At 48.3% G+C, this 14,847-nt stretch overlaps 1 protein-coding gene across 1 annotated transcript; it reads right to left on the reverse strand.

Annotated features, from left to right (window-relative positions):
* Positions 1-788: 788 nt before the first annotated feature.
* On the reverse strand, positions 789-14,612 carry LOC119385323 (putative nuclease HARBI1). Its single transcript, XM_049413949.1, has 4 exons — positions 14,493-14,612; positions 2,598-2,776; positions 2,397-2,510; positions 789-1,906 (listed from the first exon to the last, which is right to left on the reverse strand). The coding sequence occupies exons 1-4, from the start codon at positions 14,610-14,612 to the stop codon at positions 1,417-1,419; spliced, it is 903 nt and encodes a 300-aa protein (XP_049269906.1). The 3' UTR covers positions 789-1,416.
* Positions 14,613-14,847: the final 235 nt, after the last annotated feature.

Consider the following 14,847-nt stretch of genomic DNA (forward strand, 5'->3'; position numbering starts at 1 on the left):
ATATATATATATATATATATATATATATATATATATATATATATATGTGTGTGTGTGTGTGTGTGTGTGTGTGTGTGTGTGTGTGTGTGTGTGTGTGTGTTTGTGTGTGTGTGTTTGTGTAAAATTGTCTAAATATCTGCATTTTTGTTTTTCACTTGCTGCATTTTTATCTGTGTTGCACACAAATATATTATGTTATTAACACATAGGTAAGTGTAACTGCTCTTGATTTATTGTGCACTTCATTCGAAAGTTATCATTAATTTCTATTTTTTCTACGTTATGCTCTCTATGTTATCTATGCATGCGGCAAATGTATTTAAAAACAACGTGCTCACAGACCTCTGCAATGCACACTTGATAAAGACACGCAAATGCCTCGTGGTTCACAACATTAGTTACAGCGTGCTTTTAGCTTATATATAACAAAATAACAGCTTGTTGGTCATCGAATTTCACTTACTGGCGTACATTGCTAACAAATCCTATGTAAGAAGGGCTTGAAGTTAACCTGTGAGGGTGACATTTCCGAAATCACATTGGATTAGTTGAAAGACGAAAAAAAAGTGAATGCTTTATTTGTTTATTTCAAGGTACTTTAGTAAGGGGGCACCAGAGAAAAATGACAGAAAAAACACATGATCCAAAGATGCTTAAAAAAATGCGCTTGAAAAACTGTTACAAATAGAACTGAATGGGGAAACAAACAGATTACTCAGAAAAAGAATGAAAACTACAATTCTTGGTAACATAAAAAGCGGTGGACTGCCTGCGTATAAAACCAGCAAAATACGCACATAGTTAAACCACATAAACAAACAGCAATGAATAAGCCACAAAAAATCTGCTTGTAAGGCAGTGCGGCAAAAATACTCAAAGTATTACATATAATACAGCCTTACAAAACACAGCACTCGAATGTGCTGTATTCTGCTAGGAATAAAGGAAGAGAACATTGAGGGTACAAACTATGCATGCATGTTTACAGGAGATTTTAGCATCGCCTGACAACCTTCAGCTGCCACGGCGATGAACCTTCTGGAGACATAAAATAATCTGCTATTTCGTCCCTCATTCCCATGGCAGCTGAGGTGGGGCGGTTGTTTGACGGCACTGTCTTTGTGCCAATTTCAGTGACAGCGTGGCGCCATTCTCCGTCATGCACCGTCTCGTCGCACAGCGTGTCGCTATACTCGTCAGGGCAGTAGGCAGTGTCCTCCGTAAGAAAATTGTGCAAACATACGGCAGCCTGAATCATGTTGTTGAGCTCTGGCTCGCCTTGCACCGTTCCAAGAAACACCCGCCACCGGGAGACCAGAATGCCAAAAGCATTTTCAATGCATCTGCGTGCCCTCGACAAGCGGTAATTGAAGACCTTTTTTCTATCATCCAACTTTCTCCCAGGGTAGGGCCGCATCAAGTAGGTCCGCAAAGGGAAGGCTGCATCGCCAACCAAAGTGGGCACTCCGAAATATTTGAAGGCAGCCCCAAAGCACCCTTTTCAAAAACTGCCTGGAAGGGACTCCTCTTAAATAAAGAACCATCCGAATATCGGCTTTGGGCTCCGATGTCCACCATTAGAAATCTATATTTGGCATCTGCTATAGCCAGCATACTTAGTGAATAGAAACCTTTATAATTGTAAAAGTCGGAGCCACTCTTGTTAGGACATTTGATCGCAATATGCTTGCCATCAATGCTCCCTATTGTGTTTGGAAAATCCCATTTGTCATGGTATTCCTTAGCTATGTCGCGCCACCTCTGCGTGCTTGGGCGTGCGAGTACCAGGGGCCTCAAGCAGTCCCAGATCGCTGGTAAAGTCTCCTTCAGTATGCTAGCTACAGTAGAAGCATGCATTCGGTAGCCAAATGCAATGTCCTCCATGGACCCTCCTTTGGCCAGGAATCTGCGAAGTTCTTAAAAGAACAGTCCATATAATTATGGTTGAAATATTTTGACATACATGTTTACACTGAACCGAAGTGTTATCAGAATAATTATATTCTTTAATGTCTGCATCGCGTTTCACAGACACCATAGGGCCACAGACAGTAGCAAGAATAGTTCGTCGGTGACTCCATATAGGCTGCATAGAAAGCATATTATACGCGGCGAAAATTTTCGGAAATATAAGCGATCAAGAAAAAAAAGTTAACGTGAACCAGTATTTACTTTAATGTCATGCACGGGGAAGTTCAGGGAAGTGAATACGTGGGTTCCGTATCTTCGAAATTACGAAAAGCAGGGAACACGAAAAAAAAGCATATTACGGGAACGAATTCTTGTGACATGTTAGCAAAACGCGTAATTTTCTAAAGCAACAGTACACATGCATGCACGTCGGCTCGTGGCCGCATTGGCTAACTTCTAGCAAATATGATCAGCATATATTTTACCTCAATATCACCGCGAGCCTCTCTGCCGGTGAGATGGGTCTCCTGTGAGTTGGAGGATGAACAAGCCTGTGGTACACAAGGCTCAGCAGCGTGTCGAATGATGCCTTTGTCATCCTGCGTGCGACAAATGCATGAAAGTTACTAACATACTTAACCGAGCTCGAGCTACACAATTCCGAAAGGAGCAACGTTGTCACTCACATGAAAAACTTGAAATGATATTCAGGAGCACTGTGCCGAAGCTCCTGTACTAGGTGGTGGTATTCTCCATACTCTGGACGCTTGTCAAATATATCCCTTATGTAGAGAGACCTGTTCCTCTTGCGACGCAGACGACGCACCAACAACGAGAGAATTATGTTTCGTCTTGCGGCATGTGTCTATGCGTGCCATCGCCGAGAAAACAGTCCGGTCCGCGGTGGTGATCGCTACCGACTGAGATAGCGCGCGAAAAGATTTGTTTCGATGTTCCACCACAGGCGGCACGGAGTAGCGCGGTTTTCTGCGCATGCGCTACTCCAGCTGCGGCAGCTGCGCGACGTTGAACTGTAGGGGGACGGACATACGCCTGGCGCGGCGTAGTCAACCTGGCGTGATGCAGCGCAAACACCGCGCGCGCGCGCACCGGGTCACGTCGGAGTGTATTGCCGCCTTCATTGTCGAAGATCGTTGGCTCACCCATGGAAGCGACTGCGCTTCGCCGCGCGTGCTGCCGGTGATTGTGTTTCCAAGCTGCAAAGGAAGCCGCATGTTTCCAGATGTCGGTAGTCGCCGTTCTTGTGTCGCGCAGTGCCACAACAGCCTTGAGAAGACGATAAGCATCGAAATAAACAGTGAAATTGCGTATTCAATGAAATGCATGGACAAAACAGGTGCCAAGCTGTACGCAGATTGAAATCGCGGTTTATTTTGCGTGCCTCCTTTTGATTATTGCCGTACGGCAGATCGAATGCCCCTTACACTTACAGTAATAAACTTTAATTACTTCTCACGTATCGGCGCGCTCATTCAGTACTTTCAGGAAAGAGCACACTGGAACAGCTGATGTGGAAACCCGTGGTGGTACTGCGCGTACCGCGAAATATTTAACACTCGCCATGATATACAGTGTGCCCCAGTGCCTCGCAGCACGCTGTAGTCCAGTGGGGTAGACTGTGCAGCGTTTCCAGTGCCGCCCACTGCGCTGAAAGGCACGAGGAAGCACTGGAAGCGATGTATTTTCGGATAGCGGACGTTATAAAGACGACTTGCTTAAAGAACATTTCCTCAAACAAGATTTCTATAATATTTCCTCAAAGGTCCTGTCTGGGACTTTACATAAGGGATGGGCAACATAAAAATGACTGTATAGACATAGATGGTGATTACGATGCGGCTGAGACTGGTTCGAGCATTGCAGTTTTGAAGCGCAAGAAATTCCGTATGACTGCTACATTGTTCGGATGGCCATTTCTGTCGCGGGCCGTGCGCACCAAAAGGTATTGACATTCGGCGGTCAAAGGAAGAAGTGGTCCGCCGTGACGCGGTGTGATGATCTAGCTGTCGCTTGGTGGTCACGTGCTCCGCCTTCGAAGACTCACTTCCTGCATCCAGCTCCAATTACTCCAAGGACATATGCTATCCTGCAATACACTGAGGTCGAAGGCCGCGCTGGCTGCTTCTGCGGATCAGGCTTCCAGCACCCCAAAGAGGTTGTACGAAGGCAGGCGATACAAATCAATTCATGGAGGCCATACTGATGTTTTTTTATTTTATTTATTTCAGTATACTGTCAACCCCAAATGAAGTTTTTACATGAGTGGCTACATTTAGAGAAAACAGCGAACACACAGAAATGTTACAGTGAAAATGGAGATGAAGACGGAATCGCATCAGTCTGTAAACAAGCAAGAAACTATTTAGGAATCAATCTGACAATGTGGAGCATCTAGATCGGTGATGCAATGGACAGCTCGGCGAGTTCTAGAATGTTCTCCAATGAGTAGCTGAAAGAGCTTGCCCTAGGCAAAGCAAAAACCGGAAAATCTAGGAAAATGACAACATCGAAGCAGGAGGTGCGAAGGAGCCTTCTCGCAACAGACAGCCTGCCGTGATCAGTCTCTCCTACCTTCGACGACTCGGCAGAGGACGCAGCGGGGTCGTCAACACTGTTCAAGTGGTTTATCAGCAAGCATAGCGGGTGACCCTTCATGCTAAAATGGTAGCATCATGATGCCGTGATTTCTCATTCGTGTTTTTTAAAAGCACGATGCATCAGGGCTGATACGCAGTGACAACAGCCCGTTCACCGCCCGACAGAAGGCGCGCAATACGGCAGCCCATCGGTAGCCAATGAAGACGCCTTGTCGGTACATCAGGAATGCTTGGTTAGTTGTTCAAAATCCGTCATATCTGAAGGGAGGAGCTGGTCCATCTTAATTGTACCCTCGGAATGCGAGGTCTCTGGGTGTCGAACATTAAAGGCCGGAGTTAAAGAACAAGTCCGCAGAGCCCCAGCGCAGCGACAACCCATGCACACCAGCCTTCCAGATGTATCACAGATCACGAAACTCTTTCTCTCTCACATTTAACTTAATTAATGCCTGACCAAGCGACCGTCAGAAGAGCAGCTTTCCTCGAGCGTCGCCAAACCAATCCTAAATAACCTAGAATGGCAGCGTACCTGACGCTTTAATAATCTTCGTTTTTATTTTTCATAAACAAGGCACATCACCGAGCTCTGGCGCAGCGAATATCTTAGGGACAAGAAATACAGCAAATCAACAAGAAAGCCTTCACTTTTTTTAATATCAAAATCAACGTATCGAAATACAGTACGCCAAGAACTTCCTGTAAAGTGAAGGAAAGAAATACGGAATCTGAATGCCAATCAGTTGTGTAAAAATTGCGAAAACCCGCTTTTGAGACGACCTTTAGGTTTAGGTTTCAGTTGAATCGCGATCTCACGCAGTCGGGTGAAATTCTTGAACTCATGAAGGACCTATCCTGTCCTCATAACATGTCATATGCGCTAAGCTCCGCCTTTCAAAACTGAAACTTCTCGCAAGAGGCTTGGAAGTGTCACAAAAAATCCGAAAGGCCGCTCTAACATGGACGCGTAGAAAAGCATAAACCTCGTCTACCGCGATCTCATCTATAAACCCCAAAGAAAAAAAGGAAAAAAGGAAAAAAAGGGAAGCGGACAAGCACCACGCACTAACGTGATCGATTGGTCGGTCTTGGCTACCCCGGTAAGCGCGTACAATAAATAAGGAAATAACTGGGCGTTGTTGAGTGCTTGAACTGCGGACTACTCATTCGTAGAGTAACATACAACCTACACAAATACTGGCAATCCCTGTAAGAAACGTTTGCCTAAAAGCACAACCTCAACGTAAAATTCTACAACAAACAAGGCTCAGAATTTACCATCCTCTGCTCTATATATATCAAGAAACTGAAAAAAAAATGAATCGACATTTCGCTGCTATGCTTGCCTCAAACGCTCATTAACCCTAGTAATGCGCTAAGGATGCCGTCACACTGTACCGAACATTTCGCAAAGGATCCTCGTTTTTGTACACAAGCATCTTCATTTAAATCCTCTAAGCAACGTAACCGATCTCAGGGTCGGTCCCTTCTTTTGGGAGAAATATAAAGTTTTGATCAGCATCATCATCCTCGAAATGACTTTCACATAATTTTTCGCGGATACAGCTCATCACCATCATTGGGCTTCGTCACTGTTATTCAGTGCAGCTTCTTGACGTAGAACACAAAACCTGGAAATGAGGCTTCGCTCGTTATCTGAACACACCCGTATGGAAACTGATGTAACTTATGCGCTTCGATTTACTTAGTTTAGATTCTGCTGCAGCGAACCCGACGAGGTCACGTTCCAGAGTTCTTTCAAGACCACCAGAAATTAAAAAAAAGGGGCAAGCCAATTATTGTATCACAGTCAGATTACATATCACACCTCGTCAATTCCCATCAGTTTGGTGACGTGGGTGCCAAAAACCAGAAGAGATGGGCCATTCGACTCTTCTCCTCATTCTGTTCCAGCAGCCACAGTAACTTTCGAGTGAATATTATTCGGACCGCAGGACGCGTGAAATCTTAATCGTCCCAGTTTTCGCGGCGACACGCTAACTCTTGTGAAATTTAGTCGACGTTTATGTTGTCCCGATATCCACGACAAAATTCATGACTTCCTTGGAGGCGCCGGGATTGCTATCTCTGGAATCAGCTAGCCCTGCCCACCTTAAAACTTCGTTTTATGGAACCTCCCAGCAAATGCCGCTTCGCCCGACGTTTAGCTGCCCTTTAGGCCAACGCGGCCAAAACAGCAATTGCACGACTGCTATTTTTATATGTTGCACAGCGCAAGGAACGAAGACGAGATTGAATGACACACACGTCGATGTGTGTGCTTGTCCGCGTTCCTTGCGCTGTGAAACATCGAGTTACGCTACACCAGGTAGTCCAACACTCAACCTTAGTGAGCTATTTTTAGCCAGATTGCCACTCTCGTCATCGCCGAAATGCTCAATCATGTGTCACTTGCATTGTGTGGCGCCGCTGTATTTGAGTCCATTTTTTGGGGAGTTAGAGTGCTTTATTTTCAGGTGCACGAGAAAAGTCACCGACGCATAAGTAGGGCTGCTAGTACCAATCTCGCTTCCGTAATCAGCACTGAGTGCAAAGCCACCTAGAAAAAGTAACAAGGCCTTTCTATGCCGGTTTGACGTCAGGCTAGTGAGACGGGACGGAGATTCGGCTTCGACGCGTTCATTGCGCTTGCAGGATGGTACCACTGCAAGCGTTGCGGTTACTATGGCTTCGGAAAATTAGCGCTGTCCTTAAAGTAGGATCAACTTAGCACTCTACAAGCTTGGATTCCAAACAAGACGTGTGCAACTGACACAAAAAAATAAGTGGCACCCGCCGGTTCACCGCAGCCAAGACCATCACAGAGAGCAACTTCCTCTTAGGCTTTCCTTTGAGCATTTGGCTACAGACTGTTTTTATATGTATCCTAACATTGCCTCTCTTGTTGTGCTTGTGGATGTTTGATTGTGGCTAAGGAAAGCAAACTGCATGCTACTTAGACACTTTAGTCATAGACTGAAAGAAAGAAAGAGCGAAACAGCATATAGAAGGGGGGTGGCACAGAATATACTTTAACCACAAATGGTAAAAACTGCATTCTTCAACATGTAGTTTAAAGCGTCTATGTACTTTTATAATTTTCCTTTTTATATACTGTAGAAGAACCCTTGGTGTAGACATAGCAATGTCCAGATTGATTTTATTGTTGTGAAGTTTGTCATAATGGCGTCACGCACAAATGCCGCTTCTACAGTTATGCACACAGCTCGGCTGGAAGAAATCGTCACACTTTGTAGCGCCGCGCCCCCCGCCCCACTTTGCTTATATAGGCAAAAAACGTTTTCATTTCAAAACACAGATGACGCGCTCACACACTTATCAGGGCCAAGTCTGTAGATTTGAAACGCTTCAATAACCCCTTCAGCGGTGGTGGCTACGTTTGATTTGTTTATGCTAGTTGTGTCAACTCATGGCCAAACGAGAGCAAGATGCATTGCTCATTGAATAACTTGAACCTTCCGTATAGTCACTATGTCATGACGTAACCTAATTGTGCTGCGTATGACTGCAGCCGATCACTTTGGTGTAGGCACTACGATCGTTTAACGTGCCGCGTTCCAGCAGGCCTGGGCAAAGATACCGTTGCACGAAGAAAACAGGCACACGAGTGCAGAGTTGGTGTTTTACGATAAATACAGCTCGTGCTCAAGCGGCGGTAAGAGACGTCGTCTTCCTCTAATCTGGGGCCAGTCTCCTCGTTCTTTTCACCGCAACATCACCCCGCCGGCGGGTTTAGCTCCATCCCGGTGCAAATCATGGCGCATCACTTAATGTGGGTATATAAGGCTTGAGTCTGGCGACGTAAACAACATCGCTTGTGACATGAGGTAGAAAAACATGTCGGCTGGTGCGATCTCGTACGTAACGTCAGACAGTTGGCGCAATATCTTGTACGGACCAGAATAACGAGAAAGGAGTTTTTCCGCTAGCCGACACGACGAGATGGCGTCCGGAGGAGGACAAGGGAACCAGGCGAAAATTGTGGTTCTCGGTGCCGATGATCGTAGCGTCGCTTTTGAGAAACTTGTGATGCTGTGAGGCGATGACGAGCGACCTCTCGGGCATGGGCGGCCAAGGTTATTGCCTCGCGGGCGTAATCAGTCGCTTAGAATTGTATGTCAGAGGGTAGCAACGTGTCGAAGGGCAAGACAGGGTCACGGTCATACAAAAGGTAGAATGGCGAAAATCCGGCGGTGTCGTGACGGGACGAATTATAAGCAAAAGTAATGTACGGTAAAGCGGCGTCCCAGTCACGGTGATCGTCCGAAACGTACATGCGTACATGGCAAGCATGTCAGTTAGAGTGCGGTTCAGGCGTTCGGTGAGCCCATTCGTTTGAGGGTGATACGCTGTAGCGATGTTGTGTTCGGTAGAACAGGAGCGGAGCAGGTCATCGACGACCTTCGACAAAAAGTAACGGCCTCGGTCCGTGAGTAACTGGCGAGGGGCGCCGTGGTGTAGGATGATGTCGTAGAGTAAGAAGTCGGTAACATCTGTAGCGCAGCTGGTCGGTATCGCGCGCGCAATGGCATATCTTGTTGCATAATCTGTGGCGACGGCAATCCACTTGTTGCCTTTGGTTGAAATGGGGAACGGGCCAAGTAGGTCGAGGCCCACTCGGAAGAATGGCTCTGTAGGGATTTCAATAGGTTGAAGCAAACCAGCAGGAGGCAAAGCAGGCGTCTTCCGGCGCTGGCACAGGTCACAAGAAGCAACATAGCGACGCGCATAGCGATAGAGACCGGGCCAGAAGAATCGGCGCCTCACGCGATCGTAAGTCCGAATGATGCCCATATGTCCAGCAGTAGGAGCGTCGTGGAGTTCCTGGAGCACGGCCAGTCACAGATGCTTGGGACAGACTAGTAGGAGCTCAGGGCCACGGGACTGAATATTGCGGCGGTATAAATTTCCATCACGGAAGGCAAACATCCGGAGAGAAGGGTCGGTGGGCGCGTAGCTTAGGCGCTCCATAAGGCTCCGAAGAACAGGGTCCTGTCGTTGCTCGTCACCGATGTGGAGAAAGCCAGATAGGGAAAGAGTACAGATGTCCACGTCAGCATCGGTGTCATCCGGTTGATCCACGAGATCGCGAGAAAGGCAGTCAGCGTCGTTATGCATGCGTCCAGATTTATGCACTATGGCGAATTCATACTCTTGCAGAAGCAATTCCCAACATGCAAGTCGTCCAGTTGGGTCCTTCAAAGAGGAGAGCCAACAGAGTGCGTGGTGATCAGTTACAACGCGGAAGGTACCACCAAACAAGTATGGTCGAAATTTCCCGACAGCCCAAACGAGCGCAAGGCATTCTCGCTCAGTTATCGAGTAATTGCGTTCGGGTGTGGAGAGAAGGCGGCTCGCGTAGGCGATGACACGGTCGTGGCCCTGTTGATGCTGAGCGAGGACAGCGCCGATGCCGTGACCACTCGCATCAGTGCGCACTTCAGTGGGCGCGGAAGGGTCGAAGTGCGAGAGAATCGGGGAACTCGTAAGCCGCTCAATAAGGGTAGAGAATGGCCCCGCCACGGTGGTCTAGTGGGTATGGCGTTCGACTGCTGACCCGAAGGTCGCGGGATCGAATCCCGGCCGCGGCGGCTGCATTTTAGATGAAGGCGAAAATGTTTGAGGCCCGTGTACTTAGATTTAGGTGCACGTTAAAGAACCCCAGGTGGTCGAAATTTCCGGAGCCCTCCACTACGGCGTCTCTCATAATCATATCATGGTTTTGGGACGTTAAACCCCAGATATTATTATTAAGGGTAGAGAATGCTTGCTATTGGTGTGGTCCTCAGAAGAAAGAAGCATCCTTCTTGAGCAGGTCGGTCAGAGGACGAGCGATGTCGGCAAACTTTTTTACAAAGCGACGGAAGTAAGAGCATAAGCCCATAAATCTGCGGACATCTTTCGTCGAAGAAGGAATAGGAGAATTTCGCACAGCGCGAAATTTCTCGGGATCAGATTGGATTCCAGCTACGTTTACGAGATCTCCGAGCACGGTGATTTCGCGGCGACCGAAATGGCATTTAGATGAATTCAGCTGAAGGCGAGCAGCGCGAAACACAGAGAGGATAGTTCTGAGGCGTTGCAGGTGGCTTTCAAAAGTTGACGAAAAGACAATCACATCGTCGAGGTAACATAGGCCCGTTGACCGCTTCAAGCCACGCAAAAGGGATTCCATCATGCGCTCGAATGTAGCTGGCGCATCGCACAATCCAAAAGGCACGACTTTGAACTGGTATAAACCATCTGTCTGGTGTTACGAAGGCGGTTTTTTTCCTGTCCATCTCATCAACGCTAATCTGCCAATAACCTGAACGGATATCAATTGAAGAAAAGTAGTTGGATCCATGAAGGCAGTCAAGGGCGTCATCGATGCGGGGCAGTGGATACACATCTTTTTTATTATCCGGTTGAGGTGACGGTAGTCAACGCAGAAGCGCCACGAGTTGTCCTTTTCCTTTACTAAGACCACCGGGGATGCCCACGGGCTACTCGATGGTTCAATGATGTGCTTGTCCATCATGATGTCGACCTATTTTTGTATGATGGCCCTTTCCGCAGCGGAGACGCGATATGGTCTCCTACGAATGGGGCTCACGTCACCGGTGTTGATGCGATGGGTGACAAGAGATGTCTGTCCGAGAGGGTGGTCGTTCAAATCCGAGATATCCCGTTAAGATGACAGCAGGTGACGAAGAGCTGTTGTTTGTTCTGCAGGAAGATCAGGGGCAATCATCTTACAGATGCTGTCCGCAGTCGACGAGGACGAAGTAATAGGCGGCAAAGGTATATCTCCCCTCTGTCACTTTTGTTCAGAAATCGAATCATTAGAGCATTATTTTTTATCGTGTCGCCGCTATATATTACAAAGAAAAAGACTTCTAGAAACTCCATTTGCTAAGCGGGGGATAATCTTAACAATAGACGCTATTCTCACCTTCGGTGCTTCGGATTTGGGCGTCAGCCACAGGAATATTTTTGATGCTGTAAGTGCTTTCCTTCATGAAACAAAACGAATGTGTTTTTAAGTTCTTAATTGCAAACCTGTTCCGATAGTAGCAATGAATCAATAAGAAAAAAAAATCAATAAAAAAGAAGACGTTCGGTACCACATGAATTTCATTATTCTAATTTGTAGTTAGGATGAGAAGTCTGGGCTGAATGTAGAAATAATTATTGCACTAGTTATTTTTTATGTTTGCTTTTCTTTTGTGTTAACGCAGTAGTTATAACTTTAAATCTTCATATCTAGAATTCTTGGCCAATCCCCCAGTGTGCGTATGAGCCATGTGTACCCAGACACCTATTATACAGATTCCAGCCCATACCCAACGAGGCAAAAAGCATTTGCAGCGATCGTCACCAATGGAAACCAAGCGATCACGTCGGCGACAATACGCACGAAGAGCATCGCCGTAGCAGAAGCGGCGGCCATAGCACTAGCCATCCGGGCAGCAGAGGGCAACGGACAATCTGCGCACGTTATCACAGATTCACAAGAGGCTTGTCGACTGTTTCTCAGAGGCGTCCTTCCCCAGAGCGTCCTACGCATACTAGGATCCAACATCCAAGAAGACCACGGCATCACATGGTGCCCCGCTCACGAAGGTGTAGGTGGAAACGAACGGGCGGACCGCTTGGTTCGAGCATTAACTTTCCGAGCCGCGGACATGCCGACCCGGGCGGATTACTTCGTACCTACGCTGCCGCGAGGTATCCTCAAGAGCCAAAGACGGGCGCGGCAGACAATGGCGCCACCCCACTCTAAACTCACAAGCTGGCAATCCAGGGACTGGAGACGCCTACAGACAAACACATATCCGAACATACACACACTCAGTAAAATGCGGCCGTCCCAAAACGCTGACCGCTGTCCTTGGTGTGGCGACACACCAACACTCATTCACATCACTTGGAATTGCCGACAAAGACCAGCAGAGGGCAACTCGCCACTCATCACACGCAACGAATTCGATAGGTCATGGGAGGTGCGACTCACCCGGCAGGACTTGGGAAGCCAGCAGGCAACCTTGGACCAGGCCAAGCGAGCCGCTCGGGCCAGTGGGGCCTTGGAATAGGGGCTCCAACCACGGGAACCTTAGTTTGCCATTTGAATAAAATGTTTATTCCTCCTCCATGTGTAGAGGCACATCATCATCATCATCAAAGGTGTGCTGGTAGTGGAGAGGGATTCAGTGGGCAAAGAAGAGATCTCGTATTATCCCAGGGGGTGATATGCGCCATGGCGATGCCATGTGGAAGCACGTGAGTAAAAAATCCGAAATTGACGACTGGGACGCACGCCCGATTCTTGATTATTTGGATTATGGTGCTTGGCAGGGCAATATTTCGCGTCAGAACCACGTCGGTGAGCGGCGATACAACATAGTCGCCATCTGGGACGGGAGGACAGGGCGTCAGGAGAAAAGCTGTAGCAACTTGTGGTTACAGGCGAGCGAACTCAGCAGAACATAAGCGGGGTGATGCACAAGTTGCGGCGTCGGCAGAGAACGGCAGATCCAGCTGTACAACTCCTTCGGAGCAGTCAATTTGAGCTGAGTGCTTCGAGAGAAAGTCTCAGTCGAGAATGAGGTCGTGCGGGCATTGTTCGAGTACAATAAACAAAACAATGGCGTAGTGACCACCAAGGGTAACACTTGCTGTACACATTCCTAGAACAGCTGCAGTGTCACCAATGGCGACTCGTACAGTGCTCATAGCGGCGGGTGTCAGAACTTTCCTGAGCCTTCGGCGGAGAGCAGCGCTCATAACTGAAAGCTGCGCCCCTGTATCGACAAGAGATGTGACATGAACACCATCAACTTCCACGTCCAGTAAGTTTCCGCATGTAGGCAGGGTCGGTAGAGGAATTGAAGGTTGGGTCTTAACTGCAGCGTCACCTCCGGGAGCTGCGCCGCCTAGTTTCCCGAAGTGAAGCGGCCGGTTGTGGATGGGGACGAGGAGCGGTGAATGAGAGGTGAACGCGAGCGACGACCTTGCGGGGTCGGGGAGCGGCTGGACCTTGGCGGGACATTGTCGACGTTGATGCTCCGAGTCGGCGTACAGGGCGAGAAAGTATGACTGTCCGGTGGTGGTGGTAATGAATAGGAGACGACCAACGAGGAGGTGACGACAAGCGACTGCGGCAGTGACGGGCAATGTGTCCAATACGGAAACAATTAAAGCAGATGGGTCGATCGTCCACGGTGCGCCAATCGGCTGGATTGCGGCGGGGCGGAACAAAACTTGGCTGCGAGTGGCCGGGGAAACCTGGTAAGTGTTCGTATGACGGACCGAGCAGAGTGATGGCATGCCCAAAGTTGCGATTTCTTCCCGAACGACAGCTTGTATGAGGGAGATGGAGGGCATGTTGTCCGTAAAGTCTGAACGAACTGGAGCCGGAGGCATGGCCGCAAGCTCACGGCGAATAAGCCGCGTGATGTCTTCAGGTGCCGTCGGTTGGACAAGCCGTGGTGGGTCTTCGCAGGAAGAGGTGGCGGAGGTATTCCGCAGTCTGTCGTACGCTTCAGCAATTCGACGGCGCTTTGCCTGTTCGAAGCGCCGACACTCCTTGATGATTTCATCGACCGTAGAGCAATCTTTGCACATTAGGAGGTTAAAGGCATCGTCGGCAATACCTTTTAATATGTGCCCAATCTTGTCTGCCTCGGTCATGCTGTCGTCAGCTTTGCGGCAGAGAGACAGCACATCTTGTATGTAGACGACATACGATTCTGTTGACGTCTGAGCGCGGCCCGCAAGTCCTTTCTTTGCGGCCAGCTGACGACCGACCGGACTGCCAAACAGATCTTGCATTTTATGTTTACAGACGTCCCAGCTCGTTAAGTCAGCTTCATGCGTGTCATAGCATTGCCGCGCAGTTCCCTTAAGATAAAATATCAGGTTCGCCAGCATGAGGGTCGGGTCCCACCTGTAGCTGTCACTCACCCTCTCGTACAGTGTTAGCCACTCCTCGACATCAGTCTTATCCGTGCCGCAAAACGGCCCAGGGTCCCGCGGATGGGTGAGGAATATCGCTGGCACGGAACTTGACGGTGGGTGTGCCATCGAGGCGGCAGGCAGATGACGTCCGCTGCGAAGTTCCGTAATGGTACCCAGCACCTCCACCAAAATGTTGCACGAAGAAAACAGGCACACGAGTGCAGAGTTGGTGTTTTACGATAAATACAGCTGGTACTCAATCGGCGGTAAGAGACGTCGTCTTCCTCTAATCAGTGGCCAGCTTCCTCGTTCTTTTCACCGCAACAATACTTTGAAATTGTATCGCAATAAGATACAAGCT

Source organism: Rhipicephalus sanguineus, chromosome 3, assembly GCF_013339695.2.
Source record: "Rhipicephalus sanguineus isolate Rsan-2018 chromosome 3, BIME_Rsan_1.4, whole genome shotgun sequence".
In the NCBI taxonomy this organism is placed as follows: Eukaryota; Metazoa; Arthropoda; class Arachnida; order Ixodida; family Ixodidae; genus Rhipicephalus; species Rhipicephalus sanguineus.

What these genes read in the sequence shown, in the direction of transcription:
- LOC119385323 (XM_049413949.1), bottom strand. Translation starts at nt 14,612, where the DNA reads ATGGCACACCCACCGTCAAGTTCCGTGCCAGCGATATTCCTCACCCAT. An exon ending in TATCATTTCAAGTTTTTCAT is followed by an intron (nt 2,511 to 2,597) that starts GTGAGTGACAAC and finishes TGTCGCACGCAG; the next exon opens with GATGACAAAGGCATCATTCG. An exon ending in AGGCTCGCGGTGATATTGAG is followed by an intron (nt 1,907 to 2,396) that starts GTAAAATATATG and finishes AGAACTTCGCAG; the next exon opens with ATTCCTGGCCAAAGGAGGGT.